The 25,218-nt window shown below is 34.7% G+C and overlaps 1 protein-coding gene and 1 long non-coding RNA gene across 2 annotated transcripts in view; one reads left to right on the top strand and one right to left on the bottom strand.

Moving 5' to 3' along the window:
• The window catches only part of LOC146141395 (uncharacterized), a 102,484-nt gene extending 89,772 nt beyond the window's left edge, over nt 1-12,712 (bottom strand). The window contains exons 1-2 of the mRNA XM_083390100.1: nt 10,874-12,712; nt 10,441-10,526 (exon numbers count right to left, since the gene is read on the bottom strand). Of these exons, the coding sequence (XP_083246226.1) occupies nt 10,441-10,526; nt 10,874-12,157 (1,370 nt within the window). The 5' untranslated portion in view covers nt 12,158-12,712. The remainder of the gene's footprint in view (nt 1-10,440; nt 10,527-10,873) is intronic.
• Nucleotides 12,713-15,253: 2,541 nt separating this feature from the next.
• Nucleotides 15,254-16,647, top strand: LOC146141398 (uncharacterized). Its single transcript, XR_014498754.1, has 3 exons — nt 15,254-15,332; nt 15,629-15,728; nt 16,358-16,647. It is a non-coding gene; the product is annotated as an uncharacterized LOC146141398 (long non-coding RNA).
• The last annotated feature ends 8,571 nt before the right edge of the window (nt 16,648-25,218 follow it).

Below are 25,218 nucleotides of genomic sequence, written 5' to 3' on the forward strand. Positions count from 1 at the left end.
GAGCAAAGCGCCAGGTGATTATAATATTAAACAATAATAAAATGGGAAAGTTAATAATATTTAACATTGAACTCGCCAAACTAATTTCCTCATAACTGTAAAAATAACTGCAAAAATTGCTACAAATTTGTATTGTGCTTACGGTTTTCTGCGTAGTACTTTATTTTTAACAACGCAAATTTAAAAAATAAACTATAATCGACAGCAATTGTTTGCCTTGTTTAAAAAGCTGCAACGAAAACAAGTGTCGCCGTAGATTCAAATAACTTTTCATCCATTTCTCTTTCTTTTTTTGTAAATAATGAGCACAATAGTCACCATTTTAACTGACAGAACGTTTACTTGTAGCGTTTATGAGCAGCCGTGTTGTTTTTGCTCCTTTATAGTTTTTAATATTGCGTTATAACTCAGTCAGTTGCTGCTCGAAACGGTTTGCTAGAATATTTATTTTGTGTTCGATGCGGCAGTTCAAATAAAAAAGTTCAAACTTTTGCGCAAAAATCCATAACTTAACCTCCTAACAAAGCAAAATCGAAGCATTCCAAAAAATCACAACATGAATGAAAGAGCCGCATATAACTGGGTGAAGAGCCGCGTGCTGCTCGCGAGCCGCGTGTTGGCCACCCCTGTTATATGATAAGCTCTTACAACGACAGGTTAATACCTATCGGCCAATTGTGGTGTAGGAATCAACCTCTGACAGTCTATTGAGCGAGATGCTTTAAAGTTATATAACTCTGATAATTTTAATTTGGTGTAACTTTGTACATTCGTGAATTAGGCCGAAAATAATACGTCTTTAACTAGTAATTTTAGAGAGTTACCAAAACCTCTTGTTAAAGCCGCCAGTGAGTTCTTAATTCGGATATTTAATAACCTAGTAATGAAAGTTTATATTAAAAACCACAACACTAAAACCAATGTACAGATTTATTAGATGCAAGAGTAGAAAACTACGAAACCACAAACAATTGTTATACTTGGACAAAATTACTTAAAAACAATCAAATTACAGCATATAACACCTAACGTCTTACTGCACCAGGCCTAGTCCAAGCGTCGACTAAAGTCTACACACTGTTCAAAAACCCATTCTCACGGGCACTTAGGAGCTGCCGGGAACCCACGGCTGCTGGTTTACAGGGTGTTTGTCTCGTGGAAAGATTACATGGCGGGCTTTTCATGTAAAGTTAAACCCAGCTATCAAGGCGGAATACGGTCGATAATAATGGGTGTTAGATTTGCAGATTGTTTGAGATAGAAAATAACATGTCCGGAGTCTAATTAAACACGCGAACAGCACACGAGAGAGCACGAAAACATTACGTCATTGTATATGTCCCGAAATGCGAAAACTTAATTCTTAACCCTATGTTTAAGAGTAAAGACGCAAATTAATAATGAATGTTAAAATCTACAGTCGGCATATTTAGCAACCGTTGATAACGTTGTAGTGGTAAATAAAACACGTAACAATAATTTATCACCCAACAGCACACAAAAAATAAAATAACGCAAATTTATGTACATTGATAAAAAAAATTATTAGTTCTCATCCCTGTCATTTTAAAGTCATTTGGTTTGATCTAGATTTGATACAAAAAAGCATATAAAAATATAAGAAAACACAAATGCATGAAAAGACATCTAAGCATTTTTCAGTGATTATCAAATGGATTTTCATATTTATTTTACAAATAATTTAATATACTTCATATGGCCCTAGGTTAATAGATTACATAAAACAAAACGACTATTTCATGTAAACAGCTTATGAACAAAGGGGCATTTATAATGTCACATATACAATACAATTGATAACGCTAATGTGTAAATTTCCACGCTGTTATACGCGCTACACAGGTTAAAAAGGAGCGAGTCGAGAAACCTCTCCGAGCCTGTGTAGCTCAGTTGGTAGAGCGACGTTCCCGGCTTGACCGGAGGTCGTGAGTTCGGACCTCACCACAGGCTAGTTGCTTTTCTAGCCTGCCCTGCTTGCATCATAGATTAATTGATTTGGTGAGTTTGCAATCGCTTTCGGTGTACTAATTACACGTAAGCCCTAACCGTTTGACAAAAAAGCAGCTTCAGAATGGCTAGATCACAGTTGTAAACACACATATATGTGTGTGCATGTTTCATTCAGTTAAGTTTAAGTTAGATTTTAAACGAGAATTGCGATGAAAAGTACATTGGTTTAATTTTCAAAACAACCACAACACTGTTGAGCATTGGAAGGTTGTTGGCGACCAAATGAACAGGAAGGCTGAAGCGTGTTGCGCAAAAAGAACATCAAAGAGCCAAACAGTTTCTTCCGTTTTTGAACTATTAAAAATGCACGCTGTCGATCTGCAAAACACAAGATGAAGGCAATTTAACAAAAAAGGTCTTAATGCATTTGTAACTTTTGTATTGCTTCAGCCTATTTAACATTACACGGAGTCAAATTAACAAGAATAAGACTGCTCGGATTATTGAGTGAGTAGTTTATTTATAATTTCTTTTTAGCTTTTCCAAAGTCCATTTATTTGTGAGTAAAACCTCACGAATTACGTCATTTCTCCCGATAAAATTCAAAACTATGCGTCTATGGCTCCGACACAAGATATCAGGGAATAAAAAGACAAAGTAAGAGAGGAGTTTCAAAAACTTTTACGATGTGATTTAGTCGCCAAAAGTTTGTAAGGATTTATCGGGGAAATAAAGATTAAACTAAATTAAACAATATTTTACACAATATTTAGTGACTTTTTCCAATGTACATTCAATAAACTATTTTGTAAGATGTTAATTTTATTAATTTATATTTAGAATTTAGAATTAGCTGAAAAAAAATTGATTTGTTGCCTCATAACCTGACAAAAAAATTGTCTCATTAGATTGTTTTTGGTTAGTCATGCAAACTTTTGAGGTAAAACCAAACATTTTCCCAAATATTGTTAACATTACTACAGAAATTACGAATCTAAGCCAATTCGATTTTATAGTTACTATGTGTTGGCAGTTTTATTTTAAGTATTCCCATATTGAATAAAAAAATTAAACACGATAGTCGCCATTCCTGTTAAATAGACAGGTGACATTCGCATGAGGATTTACCATTAAACTACATACTTGGATGTTTCAATTACATAAACGCAAAAAAATATAGTTTTGCAATGACTGTGTCTCTGTTTTAAGCATTTCATTCAGCCTGACAGTGTGACCTTGGCAAAAATATTAATATGGATTATAATCGTTATTTCGAGCAGTATATGTTGAAAAATCTCTTATTTTACCCGGAGAAATTTATGTATGTAACAGTGTTAGAGTAAGAAAAGCAGACATGTGCACCCCCAGGCCCCTGTTTGTACTATAGCATACCTCTTATGTATTTGGTAATAGCCTAGTTTACCACCTATACATGGCCATGCTGATACATTCCTTAGGCGAACACACCAGTTAAGTTTAGGAGCGCGAACAAAAACCGAAGAATTTAGTCCTAAAACACTCTTCACCAGAAAAGGCTGGCAAGATTCTGCCGAGACAAACAAAACCGCTTTAGCTCAAGGCAATAATTTTTTTACGCCAGTTAATTATTTGCAGAATATAAATATAAAAAGTTACGTCTTGCTATTTGACACTTTATTTTTTAATTTTTGCCGCAATAATGTTTTACAGTTCCCCACGGATTTATTTGTTTTTTTATCGCCTCTAGTGTTGGTGTTAGACCAACTTATTTACATTGTGACGTAACACAGTGACTTCTCGTGTCAGTGATGTAGGTTTTTTATTATTTATTGTTGTTACTCACATCACGCCCAAGTTCTCTCAGTTTCGATCTGATCACCTCCTTGCCTTCCTCAGTGAAGCCACAATTACCGACCTTCAACAACTCGATGTTTGGGAGGACGCGAGAAATCTCAAGAGCTCCTTCGTCGTCGATGCGGTTACAACTCAAATCCAGCAACATGATCTGGAACAACAAATTGACGAGCGGATTAGATTTTGAAAGGTCGATTGACGTAAGCCACAAGGTCAAGGTCAAATCGTGCTTTCAACATGTTTTTAAGTAGAATATTGGATCCTTAGATTCTAATCCAATTTTGCCGTTTGTTTCAAAAGATAAGCGCAATACAGAAACATGATATATGTAGCATTGCTCTACACGTTGTTCCCATAATTATTATTTCGTACCAACGAGGTTAAACACGATACATAAACAGAAAAAATAAATAAATGAAAACATAAATAAAATATTGTTAAAATTAGGTGAGTTTATGGTTTGTTATTTCATGCATTTTTATTGGTGGGTAGGGATGTTCAAAGTAGAATATCGGATCCTTAGAATATCGGGCTCCTCATCCTTATATTTGGATCCAATTTTGCCCTGTATGTCGGGTAATTGGAACCAATATAAATTACTCGTTTCACTGCAAGTTTGTAGCGGTGGCGAAAGAAATACTGCGCTTGCTTTAAATGTATTCATGTAGTGCGTTGTACGGGTTTTTGTGAGACCAATTACTTGCCATTAACCTTCGTGTATTGATTATTTGCAAAGCAAGTGTTATTGGGCGAGCGACTAACGTGTAATGCCAATGCAGGGATGTCGCAATTTCCTTAAATGCGACAAGTTGCAAAAGTAACATTCCATCGTAAAATGTGCTGGTTTTGGACAAAACGTGTTGCGAGGTTACTTAAGGTCAACTTTAGGCCAATATTCAGCGAGGTTGCGCATAGCGTAATTGTTAAGTGACAACGCATTACTAGCATTAATGACTTTATTCTTTACATCACAATGTTTGACCGTCTTATTGACAGATCACATTTGTAGTAAACTAAAACTAAATCACAAGAATAACTTATAAAAACGAACAGAATTTGTGAAGAATTTATTAAGTTGTATTTCACTTACTATATTGGAAAGTTTTATGATTAATTGCTGAGTCGTTTAAGATTATATATATTATGAATATTTCACCAAAAAAACAAAAGATTTTTGATTTTAAAAGTTAGGGTTGCCATGTTTTGAAACGAGAAATCCTGGACAAGCTTAGTTCGGTTGCATTGACCGACTCCAGATCAGGGGACGTCTCGAGTTACGTCATAAAGTTACAAAACGTGACGTATTTGTATTAAAAAGACGGAAAAACTCGCTTCTCGCGTGTAGCGCGAAAATTGGCTTCGCATAGTTGAACAAATATTTATTTTCGAGGGCGCGATGAGACACACGGCATTTCTATTGTAAAATTGGCAAAGAATTTAGTTGTTTCTTCAGCAAAGATGACGTATAATTCATACATAAAAGTTATTGTGGTGCTTAATTGTGTGAAAAGCACAAGTACCCTCGTCAGCAGTGACGTCATCTTCCGCCTTACTTCCTGTTTTGGCAAAATATTTCGTCACCTTAGCTGACCCTGAAACTCCTTTAACTGCTTTGCTATGTTTATAACAACCAAGATGTGATTTAAGTGCGCGATATACATTTGCATGAAACTGAGACAATTGTGCCTGGGTTGCAAACTAAACACTCTCCTTTCCATTCATCTTTACCATTTGTGAAGCATGAATAATTTGCTCGCCTTTCACTTGTGAGTTTACTGACCCAAATAACTTACCACAGCCATTTGGGACAGGTGTTAAACTGTCATTAATCATTAATTTAAAACAGTGTTTTTCAACCTTTTTTCGCGGCTCCTTAAATATGAAGCAAAAGCTTTGGCGACCATTGAACATTGTAAGCGAACAAACCGAAGGACGTTAACATTATTGTTTCGATTTTATTTTCATTAATGTTAGTCATGTCTTCGTAAGATATTTACGGAACAGAAAAAAATAATTTATAACATCGATTTTGGGAATTTATCGGCGTCATGTATTTTATACATCACGGTTAAATCCCGGACATATAAGCAGATTTTGCCATTTCTCCCCGACACAAATTTCAACAATTACTTCAAATCCTGACGTATGGCAACCCTATTGAAAGGTCAATTAATGTGAGACAAACAAAAATGTCGAAAGAAAAACATGACAAAATGCCGAGAATAAAGCACTTTACCTTGTGAGTCATTTTCCCGATTGCTTCGCAAATGTGTTTCAAACCTTGTCTTGTCAGGTTGCACCACCCCAGATCCAACTCCTCGATTGGTTTGTCGACATGCTTGAGCATCCGTCCCAAGGCGTGGCATGAACTTGTCCCGATGGGTCGGTAGCCAAAACCAGCCTCCACAGGGAAGTGCTTTGCGAAAGATTGGAGCGCTGCTTCATTGCATTCTTGCAAATCAACAATCATTCCAATGTCTAAACACAACTTTATATTCAACAAATATTAAGAAAAAAGCAACAAAGATACAACAAACAAATATAGGTGTGAATCAGTAATGGGCATTGTGACATCACAAGTGCAAAAACAATGGTGTCTTAATTACGAATTAATAAAAACTGAAATACATAAGTCGAGTAAAAATATCACAAAGTAACAGAAATGAAATATTCTTACTTTTGGGGTTTCGTTTGAATTCCTCGAGGAATTGTTCGTAGAACATCTCAGCCTTGACTGTGAACATGGAAATCATTATTAATAATCAGAACCGTTTACTGTTGTTTTAACACATAAATGCGTCTACTATAAATGTTTACTTTATCGCCATTTACTTGTTATCTACACGATAGTTTGACCACAAGATGTCAGCAGACTAGTGGATGTTTTGATGTTATTTGTCGCCTTCTGTAATCTCATGCTTATTGCTATGTTTTATTATATGTGTTTGTTGTGTAAGATGTTTACAGTAACAATAAATACATAAAGTGGATTGAATCTTATAATTAACAATACCAGGTTGGACAACTTAATTTATATAAAAAATCAGGATTTAAAATTCAGTTTAAATCAGGGGTCGGCAACCTAATTCATCCAGCCCGCCGCCTCTTATGACATACTTTTTGACTATTTTAACTACGTAAGTGCATCATCATACTACCTACGGTTTGTTTACGTTTTGATGCGGTGTTTTCACCTAGATCAGCGCTTATTTATTGTTGTGCCGTGGAAAGCAGCCAAGTGCGTCAATTTATTTTCGGCAATGAAATAAAAACTTGCAAGAAATTTAAAAGAAATGCCGATATACCAAACAAAATCGTGCTCGCTTCGCTTGCCAGGTGCGCCCTGACTTTAAAAATTTAACAAAAACTGAGCTAGATTAACTTTAAATGTTATCGCGTTTTCTCAAAGTAGTTTTATTTCACTTTTCATTAGAAGTAAGGATGACGACGTGTGGATTCGAATTTTAAACCAAACAAACGCTTTTTTTCGCGATTTGCGTCAACACTTTACTGTCTCCTTAAATGTAATTAAACACTATTTTAAATGCAAAATCGATCTGAGGCCCGGCTGATTCGCAATTTTAATAACACAATTCTTAGTTATCATTTTTTGCGGCCCGCAGAGATCTTTTTGACTTCGGTTTTGGCCCGCGACTACAAAAAGGTTGCCGACCCCTGGTTTAAATGATAACCTTGACTGGATCAAATTGCCATTTGAGCTGAAACATCGGCTTTAAACAAATAACTTACATTATCCGCTTAAAATGCATCTGAAAACCACTATCATAAATAAAAAAAACATAATTGAAATCATAGTAAATAATTTAAAAGCATATTAGCACCACTGCAATGTTTGTCCATTTGGAGTTATTCTTGTTGAAAACAAGTTTAAGTATAGCCAAGTTTAAATGCTAAGTGCCACTTACTCTTATTTTGTTGGTTCTGCGAAGTGTCACTTGCCACAAAGTAGATTTTGGGGTCGCTGCGTACCACCTGCTTTTTTCCAGTTTTCAAAATTTTTAATTTTATATTCTTTATTATAGTAAATATTAAATAAATTTGCAAGTTGGCTGCATATATATATATAGATACACATTGCATCATAACAAGCAAAATTATAATCCAATACTCTGTATAACAGTAAAGCCAGCTTCAATCAGAGTCCTATTCAATCAGTATACAGCTTATGCAAATAAACATTAGACGCATGTTGTACTGTAACGCGAAATTTGGTCCGGAGCCACAATTGATCCGGTCGGATCTATTTTGGCGTTGAAACAGCCGCTTAAACAGGTTCGGCAAGGCAAACATGCAAAGTACAAACAAGCTGCAAAATATGCCACTAGGGATGTCCGATAATAGAGTGAATAAATATTATTATCGAAAGCTAATGATCAGGGACGGATTAAGCCGGGGGCTGAAGGGGCTGCAGCCCTAGGCAAACCAAAAAAAAAATAGGCCCACCACCACTGGCAACTTGATAAGACCAACCGATATTATCTTTGTGAAAAAGGTATATTTCAGAGATATCATCACATCTTGTCCTTTAATCTAAATATAGCAAATATTACCGTAAAATCGATAAAATATATATGCTCTGCGTAGGCTAAAGTAATAGCGATTTTTTCTTGGGGGTGGGGGGAGGTTAAAAAAGGACTTTTTATTCATTGTATATTTTGATTAAATAAGGTTAGATTATATATTCTCACATATTTCCTCATTTTATCGGTTTAAATTAATGCATTTTCAGTATATAACCGGGCGGTTGAAAATTTGATTTTAATAATAATAAAACTTTAACTTGCACTGAAGGGTTTAAAAAGGAGGGCAATATTTACTATATTTAGTTTAAGCATAGTTTACTTTAATCGTTTGAACTGTTTGCAGGCTTCTTATCAGATTTCAAAGAATAAAGATTTTAAAGGCCGGACCAGTTTTGGCCTAGCCAGACCTATTTTAGCGGCTGTTCCAACGCCAAGTTTGAGATTTCAAGAAAATCAAAAATGAATTAGAAGGTATGTTAAGCATTTCAAAACGTTTTGGGCTTAAATATTTTTTGTAGCGGAGAAATTGTTATTATGCATCACACCCATTTTGTCCTTAGCCCCTATGCACTCAGTAAATGCAGCTTATGCAAATAAATATTAAACGCATGTTGTAAAACCTTCTACAAATATTATATCACACATATACAAAACATACAAACCTGTTGGTCAGTTGATTTCTGTATTTCTTGTCTAGCAGTTGGTTGAACTGAGGTGTCTTGTCCCAACTCTGGTCGTGGATAGGAACTTTCGGATCCCTGGTCAGAACGACTGGAAAACAACCACAACACTGATTATAAACACATTTTGGTTAACAACAGATTTCACAACTAGGTATGTTCCACGCAAATATTGGAGCTTTAAAAAAGTTATTGGTCATATCTAAAATGGAAATAAACAACAAGTTTTAATTCAAAACTTTTGTCATAATGGAACCGTGGCAGTACCAACTGAGCTGTACAGGAGAAATAAATATTTATTTTTTATTGGTGACAAACCGATAGTTTGAAGGGAATTGGGCTGCTGTGCTTTTTGGTTGTTGATTAAGCAGAGACTTCTCAGGTTTGTTCCGATCAGTAGCAATCTAAAATAAAAACTGTTAAATTACAACCTATAAATAAACCTATTTCACTAAAGATTGGGATTTCAAAAACGAATTAGAAGGTATGTTAAGCATTTCAAAATGTTTTGGGCTTAAATATTTTTTGTAGCCGAGAAATTGTTATTATGCATCACACCCATTTTGTCCCTAGCCCCTATGCACTCAGTAAATACAGCTTATGCAAATAAATATTAGACGCATGTTGTAAAACCTTCAATAAATATTAAATCACACAAATACAGAACATACAAACCTGTTGGTCAGTTAATTTCTGTGTTTCTTGTCTAGCAGTTGGTTGAACTGAGGCGTCTTGTCCCAACTCTGATCGTGGATAGGAACTTTCGGATCTCTGGTCAGAACGACTGGAAAACAACCACAACACTGATTACAAACACATTTTGGTTAACAACAGGTTTCACAAATAGTTATGTTCCAAGCAAATACTGTACCTTTAAAAAAGTTATTGGTTACATTTAAAATAGAAACACTTTACCAGTTTTGTAATTAATAAACTAAATATAAACATGTTAAGCTGAACCACATATACAACTGTGTGCATATACTGTTTTTTTAAAGAATTCTATGCAAACAAGATAAGATATATTTTTGTGGCGAGATACAAACTCACAACTAGAGATATGTAAAATAATTTACCGATAATATTGGCTGATATTCTGCATCAAGCAGTATCGAAAAATTTTGCTCTATATTTTCTGCTAAACAAGGCAGTAATGTTACTTTAGTAAATTTATTTTTGTAAGTATCTGGTGCAATAATGAGACCCAATATTGACCCACTAATCGCAGTATGCATAGGTTGTCAGACGCCTAACTGAAATAATTTGTTCTATTAACGATTGTAAGCAAGACAAGGCTATTAAAACCAACCTGTGGTGAAATTTTTAATTCAAAACATTCGTCAAACTGGAACTGTGGCTGTACCAACTAAGCTGTACAGGAGAAATAAATATATTTTTTATTGGTGACTAACCGATAGTTTGAAGTGCATTGGGCTGCTCTGCTTTTTGATTGTTGACTAAGCAGAGACTTTTTAGGTTTGTTCCGATCAGCAGCATTCTAAAATAAAAACTGTTAAATTACAAGGTGAAAGTAAGCCTATTTCACTAAAGATTAAGATTTTAAAAAATACAAAGTTGATTTGTTTTATTTTTGCATAATTTTAGTTATTTACACTTTGCCTATTTAAATTGTAAATATAATGTCAACTAGAAGGTATATTAAGCATTAAAAAAAGTTTTGGGCTTAAATATATTTTGTAGCAGAGAAATTGTTATTATGCATCACACCCATTTTGTCCCTAGCCCCTATGCACTCAGTAAATACAGCTTATGCAAATAAATATTAGACGCATGTTGTACAACATGCTACAAATATTAAATCACACAAGAACAGAACATACAAACCTGTTCGTCAGTTGGTTGCTGTGTAGTTTGTATAGAAGATTCTGGAACAATGAAATCGCTGCCGAGTAGAAGTCCACATCCGAATCTTCTCACCATCGCCCAGTGAGGATAAGAGACCAATTTCTTAACTATCTGACTAAACTCGTCCAAACTCATGTTCTGGCTGATGTACAAAGAGCAGAGATATTCTTGAAGTGTTTGGTGATGGAATATTAGTTTCTGTTCACCTTCGAACAGCTTCTGGTTAAACCTTTCTAGCCCAGGGACAGATATTATTAAATCCTGCACATCTTTTTCACTCAAACCCTTTTCCTTTATTTGCTGATGGGTCATTACTACAGTGGAGTTCTTAGTAGCATTGTAAGCAAGTTCACCTAAGGTGCTGTACATTGATTCGATATCGCCAGCCCTAGCATATTCCGAGTACCTTAAGTTTTTCAGCAAAACAGTGAAAACCTGAGTGGTGTTGCGAAGTTCAGTGACATAATCTGAACCCAAAGCAGCTAAAAGGGTCAATTGAAGCATGATTGGGATAAGACAAAGATCAAGTAGCATTGGTGCTTGTCTGTTAAATGTGTCCCATATTCTCTGGGCTTCTCCACCAGCAAAGGCAAAAAATATTTTTCGCATATCTACAAACTCAAAATCTATCAGGTAAAATAGATTTTCAGGACGTAATTTTTCCTTGAGGAAAACAATGGAATGTGGCCTGGACGTAAGAGCTATTGAGGCACCACGTAGGAATTTCTTGCCACAAAGATTGGCAATTATTTGTTCAACTGACAATCGAGTATCATATGAAGCATTTATGGGCTTTACATTGTCAAGTGACCAAGTGGCTTGATCGTAACCATCAAATATAAAGACACATTTTGAAGGATTCCTTTCTATCCATTCAAAGACTTTTACCCTTGCTTTTTTATCGAGATGTGGATAAGCATTATCAACTATCATCTCTTTTAAGGTTAATTTTTCGTCACAGTATATCTCCAGGCATCTCTGGTGCATCACAAGCTTTGCATCAGATTGGACAAGCTTCTTAGAAAGAGTGGTTTTACCAGAACCAGGTCCCCCGACTAAAATGCTATATTTTCCGGAATAGATAATTTCTCTTAATTTTTCGAAACTAACTTTATGTGAACTTTCATAATCTTTATTTGTCTGGCGTGATGTTGGGTTGTATTCTTTATTTTTGGCCAATTGACCCTCATAAAAGTTATTAATGTTCGCTAACTGAGGGTGGATATCTCGTGGAAAAGTCTCTTCGTTGTATTTTAGGCCCATTGGATTTATTACCTTGAAGTTTTGTTGCAGAAGATCAGATATTTCCTTCACAGTTTCATTTCCCGACCGACCTTAATCAAAGATAAGTTTTAGATTTTAGTTTGTTTCTTTAAATCGATGCAAAATTGTGAATTTATTTTTTATGAGCCCAAATTAATTGTCTTTTATGCTAAAGTTTAACGATTCCCCTTTTGATTATAAATGCCTTTTTTCCATAAATTTTGTTTACATATAGAGTGTGTTGTTTAGATTTGGGTAAAATTTGTGTTTTGTCACTCGAAACTATTAAATTTTTACAGATTTTAGTGTCATATTTAATGCTGAAAACTTCTTTAAGTGTTGGCTAACTTTGTAATTATAACCATTATTTTTTGCTGTTTTTTAAAATCATTTCTTTTTAACCAAAAAAAAATCATTTTCTTTTTTAAAAATCATTTTCTTACTATCTTCTGATACCATAAATAAGCCTGCTACTTTGTACTAATGTAACAATTTTAACAGCTTGGCTTATTTATGCTTGGCATCAACAAAAATAGTTTCTCTGAAGATAAGTTATAAAAAAAAATAGGTTTACAGTATTATTTACATCAGCGAATTTTTTTATACCTTATGAAAAACATGCTTAAAGTTATTCTTTCTATAAATTGTGTTTAGTCTGTAATAATTCTGTAGTTATATACACGTGAGAATAATGATGAAGACGTTGATCAAACTTAAAGTTGGTTCACGATTGACGCTTTTTGCACGCAAAGCATCGGCGCCTAAAGCGTCTAAAACGTTTCGCCTAACGAATGTACAAACCGTCAGGTAATAAACAAGGAAAATAGTGACGTTTCAAGTTTTTTGCAACACTAAGCAATATAGAAGGGGGATATAAAAGCACAATCTGTGGGTGCGCATGTCTACTTTCATACTTGGACAATGTTTTATAGAAAAGTTTTAAGCCAACTCCTTTGCAAAAATGCAGCTCAAATTAGTTTTAAATGTGCAAAGCACAAAAAATCACATTTTTTGTTAAATTGGTAGAAATTTTCAAGTGACAAATTAAGCAAAGATTTCCATATTGTTCGAAATAACGGTATTTATAATTCACTTAAATGGAAATGGTTTGTCAAGGTTCTGAGTCACGCAGCACAGCATGACATTAGTCTGCATCAGGCTTTTGTGCTGAATTGATTTGTGCTGCAAGTCAAATTTATCTTTCAAAAAAACATTTCTGATTCTTCGGCCGACATAGTCACCAAGTCACCAGTATTCTGCCATACTGGCATAAAAAGTATAACACTGCAAGGTTCTTCTATCTTTCTCGTATATTTTCCGCCATTTTTTGGCATCTTTACAGACAAATAGAATCCCATGCACTGTCTTCAACGAAAGTTTAACAAACTTATTCTAATATTTTTGCGATTCGGTCGAAAGTATTCCATCTTTAAAATAAGAACGAAATACCGAAATACCGACGGTTTTCCAAACTCTGAAATATACCGATTCACATTTTGTCAACCTAATTTGAAGTTTGTTTCTCCGATTTATGTATTCTTTGCAATATTGCCGTGGAACCACAAGTAATACATACACTGTCAGAACGGTGTTTAAATTTGAACACCAAAACGGTCTATACACGTTTAAAATCTAAACACTTAAACACCTAATTTAAACACCTTTGTGTTTAATTTTAGTTTTAGTGTTTAAATTATAAACACCTGAACGATTTTATGTTAAACACCTGATATTTTGACGTGTTTAACAACGATTATTGGGTGATTTTAAGCACAATTGACGAATTTAAACATGTTTACGATTAAACACTTCATAATTTAACACGTCAATTATTAGACATGTCAATTCGATACATTCTTGTAAAGCAATAGCTCAAGTCATTTATGCTGACGTTATAAGATGTTGATTAGGGGTATTGGTATTTTAAAGCACTGAACAGTTGTTTTATGTACGATTTCAAATATTTAACTATACAAGTTTGCATGTATGATCGATTGATCGTAACAGATCACAATAAACGGAATGACTTAATTCATGGTTTCACTTAACATCTGTACGGCTTATTAGGCGTCATTTCATTTTTTAAATATAACGACAATCATGAAAATACTGGTTTGTGTTCTTGACGTGCCATTAAATCCAATATTTGATTTCATTATGTAGCTTGCGAATAACTTTGTACTACCCAAGTAAAAAGCGAAGCTGTGCGGTCTTGCGCCGCCATGACCTATTTAAATTGCGCCAGCAATAAAATACGCGTGATGAACACAATCTTTGGGAAGGACTTTTTCTAGGGCAATGCTGTATCGCTGTGAAGCTTATATATTTTTCAAGTTTAAATTGTTTAACGTACGACGAATAGTAAGTATTATTTATTAAATGTTTGATTTACGATATATTTTAACTATTTATAGTAAATTTTGTTTTGTTATAAAACAAGTTTTTGTCATATTGTACATTCTAAGTACATTCAATAAATCAACTCATGATTGAAATTATTTGAAATTGATTCGGTCCGATGAACATCAACAAAGCATATCCACTGGTCTGTGACTGTGACCAACGCGGGAATTCAAAATGCCGAAAAAAAGTTTGACTTTTAACCAGTACAAGTTATACATTACAGTTAAAGACGGTTTGGCGTATTTTTGGCTTTCGAGTTACTAAGATTGATGTAAAACAAATACTAATGTGTATAGTGGTGATTTATATATATATTATTTATTTTAATTTGCTTTTTCATAAATGTGTAGTGATAATGTTTTATTAGCTGTGCAAGACGCTTGAAGACGGGCAGGTCTAGAGTGTGAAATTTATGTTTAAAAAAAGTTTTCCAAGCGAAAACGAAATGTCTGAAATTGGATTATTGTTTCAGAATTGTAGGTATTTCATTCATAAATCCAAAAGCAATGAAAGTTGTAAAAGACTACTTCATAATAGTTTGGTGCCATACAAATGTAGACATGGAAAATTAAACAAAACAGGTTGGTAAGCTATTTCTTGTCTAAAGTAGCACTTTAATTATTCTGTTAACAGCCAAGTATGCTTTTATTAAATCATTATTATTAAAGGTATTTAGATTACACTGCTTTGTTTCAGGGCAATCAATGACAGCAAACCATTTGCTCTTTTCAACTTCAGAAAAACTTGGTTCACAGGAGATTAGGTTAAAAATGTAAGTAAATTTTACTTACATGTTTTACATTAATATAGTTTATTCCCATTTGGCTTTTATTTTGTTAGTAGCAGCCAGCAAATTATTTTTTTTATCTCTGTAAAATTTCTGAAGTACTTTAATATGTGTTTTAGTTTTAATTCATTTAAATCTTACATTAAAGCTTTAAATGTATTTGTTTAAATCTTACATTGAAGCTTTAAATGTAAAATTTAATATGTAGTACTTTTGGTATGCTACTGACGCTTTAATAAAATGATATAGTTTACATAATTAGAGTTTTTATTTATTTGCAGGAATTTTAACTGCAGTGTAAGATGGTAAAATAAAAGTCTGTGACAAAGTTCAATTGGAAAACAACAAAAGAGTATAGATCTACTAAAATTGATACACAAGGTAAACAAACTAAAAGTTTCTTCTTCCCAAGTTCATTTATCGAAAATTTGTGGTAAATACATATAATTGAATAGATATTTAATTTATGTGTTGTGTTCCATAACTTGTGTATAATGTTTGGTCTGCATGTCCCAGTAATGGGCGACTTTTTTTGGTCAGATTGTTTATCACTAGTTTAAGCAATTATTTTGATAAAACATAATGGCCAATACAATATTTTGGTTCACATATTTACTTTTGATCTGAAATTATTTAATGATTTAATTGGGTTTTCATAGTAGGGTGAACCTTTTTTTTTAATTTTAGTGGGTCATGAAGATATTAATACAATAAAAATGAACTTGTTTTGTAATCATTGCGATGTCTTTAGGTTACAGTGTAACATAAATAATACATTTTCTAATGCTATGCTCAAAGAGTACATTGCCACCAAACCTAGTACATGTCATAATAATATGCTTTTGTAGTGATTGGTGACAAACTAAAACATATTTTTATGACATGACATGTAGTGGTTCTGGTGAATAACTTGAAAAATTTACTATGAGCAAAGGAATAAAGAGTTGTTCAGTGATAGTGTATAATTTAATCACTGCAGTGTAATATATTGATCTAAATTTATTTCTTAGGCAGCCATGCTCAACTCGTCTTCTAAAAAGAAAAGCTCTTCGAGGCCTTTATTGGGCAAACCTTTGGGGTGGACGGCACAGCAGCTTTTCTGCATTGGTATATTAGTGGATGGAATGGACATTACATTTGTGGAAGAACAACACTTGTTGAACGAATTGTTAAATTATATTTCATTGATATTCGAGCCTGTTAATATACACGGGATTTAAGTTATCCATCCTACTGCTCTGTGTTTTTATATGTTTTTAAACAATGTACGAAAGGCCCCACCTTAAAAATTTGCCAAACATAGCAATTATAAATATTAAAAAAAGGTTTCAAATTTGTAAAATATCTTCTTTTTTTCTGTTTTTCTTTTTATCACATACGCATTTTTGTTTGCATAAACACCTGCATTGTATTAAAAATGCGATATTTATATTATTATTCGCTTTGTTTGGAATAATAAAATTGTATACCTCATAATATATTGTGAAATTTGTTTGGAAACACTGAATACTAGCATTAAACACCTGGCAGAATAAACGGCAAAAGCCTAAACACCTGGAATTTAAACATGTTTAATTTTAAACGTGCTGACATTTCGCCCCTTTCAGGTGTTTAATTTTGGTGTTTAATCGAATGACAGTGTAGGTAACTTAAAGCCTTAAAAAGCCAAAAAAACATTTTACGTTTTGGTTTGCAAAATTGTTAAGTACTTTAATCTTAACCTTTGGGTCAACGCTCTCCGCAACTTGATAAACGCCAATTTATCAAGATATATTTGAGATCCCATTGTTGACCCGGCCAGCCACAACATTTTAAGTTTCCCAAGCGGCCCGCGGTTAAAAGAAATTACCAATCCCTGACCTAGAACCATTATTCTCCTAAACTCTCACCTGAAGAACCTTGTCGTCGCCAAAGAGACCGCCAGAAACGACCTGCGCGTTTTGAGCGTTTCGAGCCTTTGGCGGCGTCCTTGTTCCGCTGACCTTTCGAATAAAACATTACACTTCCTTTAAAAAATCTCAAAAGTTTTATTGAAGGTACAACTTTTAGGTGTAAAGTGCCAGTTTATCACTGTAATGGGATGGAAATCGGAATCTTGCTTTGAAGTGTTACGTGTTTATCAACACTTAAACACCCAAATTAATTAATTGCCATAAGCCAAATCTTAGAGTTCATTAAGTTATCTTACGAATTTTTAAATAGGGCTTTAGATAACGCGTTTCAGCTTTCGTTTGCCAAATATGTTCTTCAGTTACATAATATCATATTTGATGATGTAAAGTTTTCCGTATTGTTGTGTGTAAAATTCCTAAGTTTTTCTGCTTTAGTTCGCCTCGTTTCAAACTTGACATGTAACCTTTAATCTCGTAATCTATAAATGTCAGTCTTGCGGGTGGTTTTCTCACGTTCTGCAAAACAAGCCACTTGTTTTGCTGGCGTCTGACTCCCGCTGCAAATTGGCCTTAGAATGGCCGCTGTAATGCCTAAGCCATGTTTTAGAGTGCCGGCCAGTCTTATTGGCCAAATATGACGTAACTTTCGTGTTCTTTTTCTTCCTACGTATTGGCTATATACATGTCGTTTCTTAGCGGCTTTGGGCTTTTCTCTCGAGAAGTCTTTTGCGAAGTCTAAGCCGACAGTCGCTGCAATAGGCGGTGGCTGTCTGTCTCACATTAACTTGAAAATAACGTTCACTAATGCTATTTGATAACGTTTTAATTCGTTGTAACAATATACTTTTGATTGGAATTTTAGTTGTGGTTATGACAGGTAGCATATCTGACCAGAAACCTTTGCAAACAACAAGAACTCACGCGGTTGCGACCCGCCGGGCAACTGTATGGGGTCAGGGGCCAGGCCCCAGTGCGCAACAGAAGCGGCAAAAATCAAAATAAATAAACAAAATATTTATTTGCAAAATGATTCTAAAATTAATTTTGCACAGTCTTTACCAAACTTTCCTGTAAGAAAATGAATCCTTGGCACCTACCCATTTCGCATTTAGGCCATAAGTTAATTTGGGAAGTACAAGGCACTTCAACTAAAGTAACTTTTCATGGTGTGCGGCTAATACTCTTTTTATTTGCTAAACTTTATTATTCTTTTAGAGTAATGCATGAAAATCTTTCTGTACTTATTTCATGCTGTTTGAAAACAGACAAACACTAGAATTAGTTTTGCTGGACACAAACACAAAACTTACGCTCAGTTATGTAAACTTGTTGGCCACTAGGGAGCACAAAATGTATAACACTGCAATTTTGTGTTTTTTTCTGTCCTATAATTAGAAATATTACGTGGTTTCTCTGGATCCAAATTAATCTAAAAAAACGCTAACTTAAATATATATTCTTTAGGTGCCTGTTAGCTATTGTAAGGTTTGCAGTAACGTTTTTGTAAGTTGGTATAATTTTCACATTGCGGCACACCATCAGAGCTAACGCAAACTTCTACCACAAATACAAAATATATGTTGATCAACAATAGACAGCAAGTAATACAGGTACCTTGAGTTATAAATTTATCTCAATTTAATTATCAAAAACAAAATGGCGTCTCTAAAAAACAAAATGGCGGCGTGGGTTACTTTAACGTTCTGGAAACGTTGGTTTTGCGTATGGCAAACTAAAGAAGCGAAAAAAAAGGAAGAAGTGGTGGTTTTATAAGCGAGAGAGGGAAACAGTTCAATTCGGCGTATTGTACGTATTGCTTGATTAAAAGTTTTATTAATTTGGGAGAGTGGGATTGAGGTCAGGGTTTCTAATATGGCTTTTTAATCCTAGTTTTCCAAATTGTGTGGTGCAAGACGGTGTGATGCAAGACGGTATTGAGTAGGGTGATTCGGTTGTTGTTTGGGAAAGTGGTCTGGGGGGTGTGGTGAACGTAACATGGCAGTGGTGGTCAAAGAAGTTGGTTTGGTGGGAGGTGAAGGCAATACGTAAGGGATACCGAACCAACCAAGTGACAAACAACATCATTCCAACGCTGTCTTACTGGACGTAAACAAGTTTTTTGCAGTTCAATCAGGAGTTCCGTTTCTGAAAGGTAAACTTCAAGGCATTGCTTGCTGCTGATTTTACGAAATGAGGCTGTAGTTTGGCCTGACATCTAGAATTTAAGCTTTTCTTAATTAGATGGATTTAAAATTAGAGATTTTCAATTTTCCTAAATTGGGTTATAATTATCAAATTCGCTAAAAGGACTCAAAAAACTAAAATACGTATTTAACATGGTTTATGGGGGGTTGTATTTGAGGGCATTCATGAAATAAGTGTGCGACGGATTCGTATCGTTTGTGGTATAAATAGCAATTGGGTTGGAGGGATGGGATGTTCGGTATTGTTTGACTTTCCACAGGGATTGCGTTAGATGCCAGTTTGTAATTAAACGGTTTGAGATAGAAGGGTAGCATGGGGTGATGAACTAGTTGCCAATTGGTGGAGTTTCGGGTGTGGTTGGAGGGTTTGAGGTACTGTTTTGGTGTTGTGAGCCGGAGGTAGAGTGGTTTTATTTTGGGGCATATGAGTTCAGTCTGAGTCGGGTTGTATTTTAAAATAATATCCATATTTGTTTATAATGTGGGGATAATGGTATGGGGAGTGTGTTCTTCAAATGGAGGTTATACCAGGGGGATGCCAAGTTGGTGCTCAATGATCTGTGTGTCAGATGGTGTGTCGGCCAAGCGGTGTCGCATATATGCACTTACTATGGCAACGGTGTAGCCTCCGTGTGGGCGCGAGCTTGTCTAATGGTATCGTGGGGGTTGCAGGGACCAGTAATAAATTGGCAAACTTTCTTATTTATTTTGTTTCTGTTTCGGTGAAGGGGGAGTAGACGTGGGATAATTGGGTGAAGTTGGGTAGAAGCAGGGTTTTTGAAAGTACAGATTTGGTGTCAAAATTGAGAAAGGGGTGTTTGATTTGTGAGGTCTTGTTTACAAATTCGGCGTATGCCATGCTTGGGTGATTTGGGTGGGGTCGCCGATTGGAATGTTGAGGGGAATATGGCGAATGGGGTCAAAAGCTTTTTTGAAGTCGAGCGAAATAAAGAAAGAGTGGGTATTGCTCAGGGTCAGTCGCAGATATAATTAGCGAATATAAAAAGTTCAGTTCTCTGTTTGACAAGTAACGCCAACGCGGAGCCTTAAACGCAGACAATCCCTACTAAATGGCAGTTTGCCTGGTAATTCAAAGTACTTCTCTTCGTCGACTAACGACGTACAACAATAATGGATTTGTCTGACTTTTTAATTTTGAAGTCTTTGACAATGTACTAATTTCTCCTAACAAATCTGCTTAAAAAGATTAAATTTGATAATAATTGCCCACCCAAACCCAAACGCTTACCAGCACCCTAACTCAAATTGTGCGTTGATTTAGTAATTATAGAAACGCTTTAGGTCGCAACACAATAATGTGTGAGGTAACAATCCTATATAACCTGGACGTGAAATTAACTTATGCCCACCCGAGTTAGGGCTTTTTCCCAGCGTTCAAACAATTTTTAGATTAACGCACATTATTTGAGTTAGGGTGCTGGTTAGCGTTTGGGTTCGGGTGGGTTAAGTATTTACAATTCTATCTCATTTTGTTTTTATCTTTTGTGAATTTTTAGCGAATGTTTTAAATTTATCCACACCAGGAGTTTACATATAGACTCTCCTATCCGTTGATGCCTTAATTTTCGTGCACCTTTTTGCATAAAACTGCACTAATTTCTGACGGATAGGGAGAAACTATACATGCGTGTCATTTCAAATTCAAAGTAAAGCATAATACATCGAACATAGGCAGAAATCACACCAGGAGTAACATGTGGTTTGGAAATTCTTTGTATTAAATAGATTAAGTGCTGAATAAAGGCATTAAAATACAAAAAAATGGATAATACCCTTTTTTTCTCTAAAAGCCACGCGCACCTAATAAATTAGACCTTCTATGGTTATTTTAAATACCCCGTCAAGTTTATTTGATGAATATTTAGAAGCCTAAAACTACCTGTTACTGCTTCATCCTGGAAAAATTAAGATCGTGTATATTAAAATAAAACGTTAGCCTATGCTTACCAAGTAAAACATTCATACAGAATTATTTTGGTAAGGAACTTCATTGTTTTTAACAAAAACAAATTTGCATCATAATCAATTTTTTTTTGCCTCTGTAATAAATTTTGTTCTATTATGTTTAGCGGAAATTTGCAAAGTTACAAGCTGCTTAAGAATTAACAAAGGTAAAATATATAGTTTATATAATATTTGAGAAAGAAAAGACTATCAGTTCCAAGTCATTTCTATCACAATAGTGACTATATGGATTAAAACAATAAAAACTTTGCTGCTTTAAAAGTACCTTTATAAGTAGACAACAATAATTATTCAGGTTTCTGGTTAGCAGCAAAATCTTAAAAAAGGCTCTGTTCGCACAAGATTTAGTAGAGATGTGCCAACAAATTTCCTAATATTTATTTTATCTAAAATACCTTGTTGAGAAGTGGATGGTCCGAAACTTAAAGGTGTTTCCCCTTGTTGAGAAGTGGATGGCCCAACCCTTAGAGGTGTTTCCCCTTGTTGAGAAGTTGATGGCCCGAGAAGTTGATGACATAGAGGTGCTTCACCTTGGATAGCAGATTGTGGCACTACCACTGTAACATTTATATAGTTTATATGATGCTTGAGAATGAAAACACTATCAGTTCCAAGTCATTACTATCACAATAGTGAATATATCTATTAAAACAATATAAACTTTGGAGCTTTAAAAGTGCATTTATAAGTAAACAACAACATTTATTCAGGTTTGTGGTTAGGAGCAAAATCTTAAAAGTGTTCTGGAAAATAGACCACTTAATTTAAAGTAGAAAAACGTGAATATCTAGGACGCAATTTTGTAAAGAAATTTCCTAATTTTTATTTTATCTGAAATACCTTGTTGAGAAGTTGATGGTCCAATACTGAGAGGGGTTTCCCCTTGAATAGCAGATTGTTGTACTACAACTGTAACATTCTGTTGAATGCTTAGTTGCTGGTGTACCGTCTGATTTACCGTCTGATGCTGGATACTGGCCTGTTGTTGTAGTCCTTCTACTGCCTGATGTTGTATCATCGCATATTGATGTTGCAGCCCACTCACATCTTGACGTTGGATAACCGCTCGTTGTTGTTGTAGATCTTCTACGTTCTGACAGTTTATTTGTGCTCTCTGTTCGTGCATTCCTGCAACAGCTTGATGTTCGATTGTAGCATCTTGGTGTTCGATTTGTTGATCGCCAGCAATAAAGTTCTACAAAAAATATTTCGGTATTAGTTTAATTTTAAAAGAAATGTTTACACAGGAATATGGTAGAAAATTGTAGAAAATATACATACTTCTGTAAAGTTTTATCCTTAAATAATTTAAACATTTTACAACACCTTGTAATGAAACATTTAATTTCAACATTTTATCCATATTTTTCTGAGCAAAGGTACGTGAGAAAAATAAAGAATGTATTATTTTCTGCGCATGTGAAAGATGTGACTATTTGTGGTTAACCAAGTAATAAAAAATAGTTTTTTTGTCTGACCGGTTGCCACCCCTTAATATATATTTAGTTTAAAAAAATATGATTATCTTGCGTAGTTAGTTTGATTTATTAGTTTCCAATTATATTGGTAATTAAACTAAGATTTGTTACAAACTCAACTTACTTGACAATTGATGTTGGTTGTGTTTTCTTCGGCCATTTTGAAATACACAAGTTATAAACAATATATTATTTACATTATCTAAACAAACAGTAAGCATTGTGTGTTATATACAAATTCTTACATCATTATGACTTAACCGTTTTCTAAATATTAACTAGCAAAGAAATTTGGGGAGGGAGGGTGGTCGTGGACCATTATACATAGCTTTAATCATTAGGGTTGCTTTCAAATACTATTAATTTGACTTGGGTTTGTGGTTCACTACAAACGTTGCCAGTATACTATCTTTTTGCCAATGAATTACTACGACAAGCCACTGCGCACAATTAAAGTCGCGCCTCGGGACATTAAAGCGCAGCAGGGTTCCCGTCGTTTCGTCACTTCACAAGCTGGACAAAGCAAGCCACTATAACCGAATTCTGTACTAACGTTTTTCTACCGCTAGAGGGAAGTCGATAGCTACAGAGAGCTAAAACGATGACGTCACAAAAGTTTAGGTTTTTTGTCCCCCATTCGAAGGTCCCTAGGGGATAGACTCATAAATCTCTTATGCACACCAAAGGATTATACGATGTATACTTTTTCTATAAAGCTTCGGACAAAAATCGGTCTGAAACATTTAATGGCAAAATCAAGTTAACTAGACGGGAGTGCGGTTGTTGTATATTTTGTTGTGGAAGTATATTTCAGGGTTTAGTGTATATTTAAGTGGATCATTATAAATAGCGTTACTCATCAGGGTTGCTTTCAAATATTATTGATTTGAGTTTGGTTTGTGCTTTTGTATAAACGTTGCATGTTCTATAGCAGAGGTTCCCAACGTGGGCGGTCCTGCCCCCTTGTGGGCGTTGGCGAGTTACAAGGGGGCGTTTTGGGTCCGTTTCTAATTTGGGGGGCGCTGAATGCACTTAAGGGGGCGTTACATAAAACCACTTATAGGCTAAATTTTATAAAAAGTTTACATAAAAATAGTAACAAACAGGACTGTAGGTAACTTTTAACCTTAAATGGCAACTTTCGTACTGCGTACTTGTAGCAGTTTTCGGACCATTGTTACGTAATAAATATAAAGTTGTTTGTTGTTGTTGCGTTTCCCAGTTTTATACGCGGCAAAATGTTTGCATATTTAAAGCAGGGGTCGACAACTTACGGCCCGCCACCTCTTTGACAACAATAGACACGAGTCCATTTTGAATACTTTTTGACTATTTAAACTTAGTACGGGCAAAAATTTTTCGAATGGTCTTTCCACGTCCAGTTTGTTTACGTTTTCATGCTGTTGATGGAATAGATTAGCGCCTTTTTACGGTTGCGGACAAACGGAAAACGTATTCAAAATTATTAGACATATATTATTTAACACTTTATGATTTTTTTCGGCAATGTAAAAAATACTAGCACGAAATTTAAAAGAAATGTTGATATACCCCCAAAAATTGCGCTCGCAAGGTGCGCCAGGACTTAAAGACCTTAACAAACACTCAACTACACTATCTATAAACACTAAGGTTATCGCGTTTCCTCAAACTAGCTTTATTACACTTTTAATTAGTAGTATGGATGAAAAAAATCCGAGGTCCGCCTGATTTACAGTTGTTCTAACATTCCAATAACACAATTCTTAGCGGCACACAGAGACCTTTCTGAGTCTGATTCTGAGTCAAGAAGTAGTTGCCGACCCCTGATTTAAGTCTTGGTGTCTTGGTGCAGAAAGTTGAATTTTTTCCGGTAATCTGGTGAATTAATGTATCTTTAAATTCCTATAGTAAATGTATGTTAGACAACCTAAAATATGACTGACAGCTTATCGAAACGAAAGTGAAGACAATAAGTGTTAGGCAACGATTAATATAATACTTTACTGTAAAGCAAGATGAGGGGCGCGATATAAAATATTATTGAGCCCAAGAGGGCACTAGTGTCAAAAAGGTTGGGAAACACTGTTCTATGGTTTCCTTAACTTGTTTCTGCAAGCAAAAACAGGTATGGGCCAAAAATTTCCAGCCTTAACTTATGTGTTAGATGGGAAAGGGGTAGTTGCCAGGGTTTAATTTTCTTATACGTTAGTTTGGTAAAGACTATGCAAAATTAATTTTACAATCGTTTTGCAATCAAAATATTTTATTCATTGATTTATTTTTATTTTTGCGCTTTAAAACAAAAATCCCATTCCCAGAGACAATGACA

The sequence above is a fragment of the Ascidiella aspersa genome, chromosome 5 (genome assembly GCF_963924565.1).
Source record: "Ascidiella aspersa chromosome 5, kaAscAspe10.2, whole genome shotgun sequence".
NCBI classification, from domain to species: Eukaryota; Metazoa; Chordata; class Ascidiacea; order Phlebobranchia; family Ascidiidae; genus Ascidiella; species Ascidiella aspersa.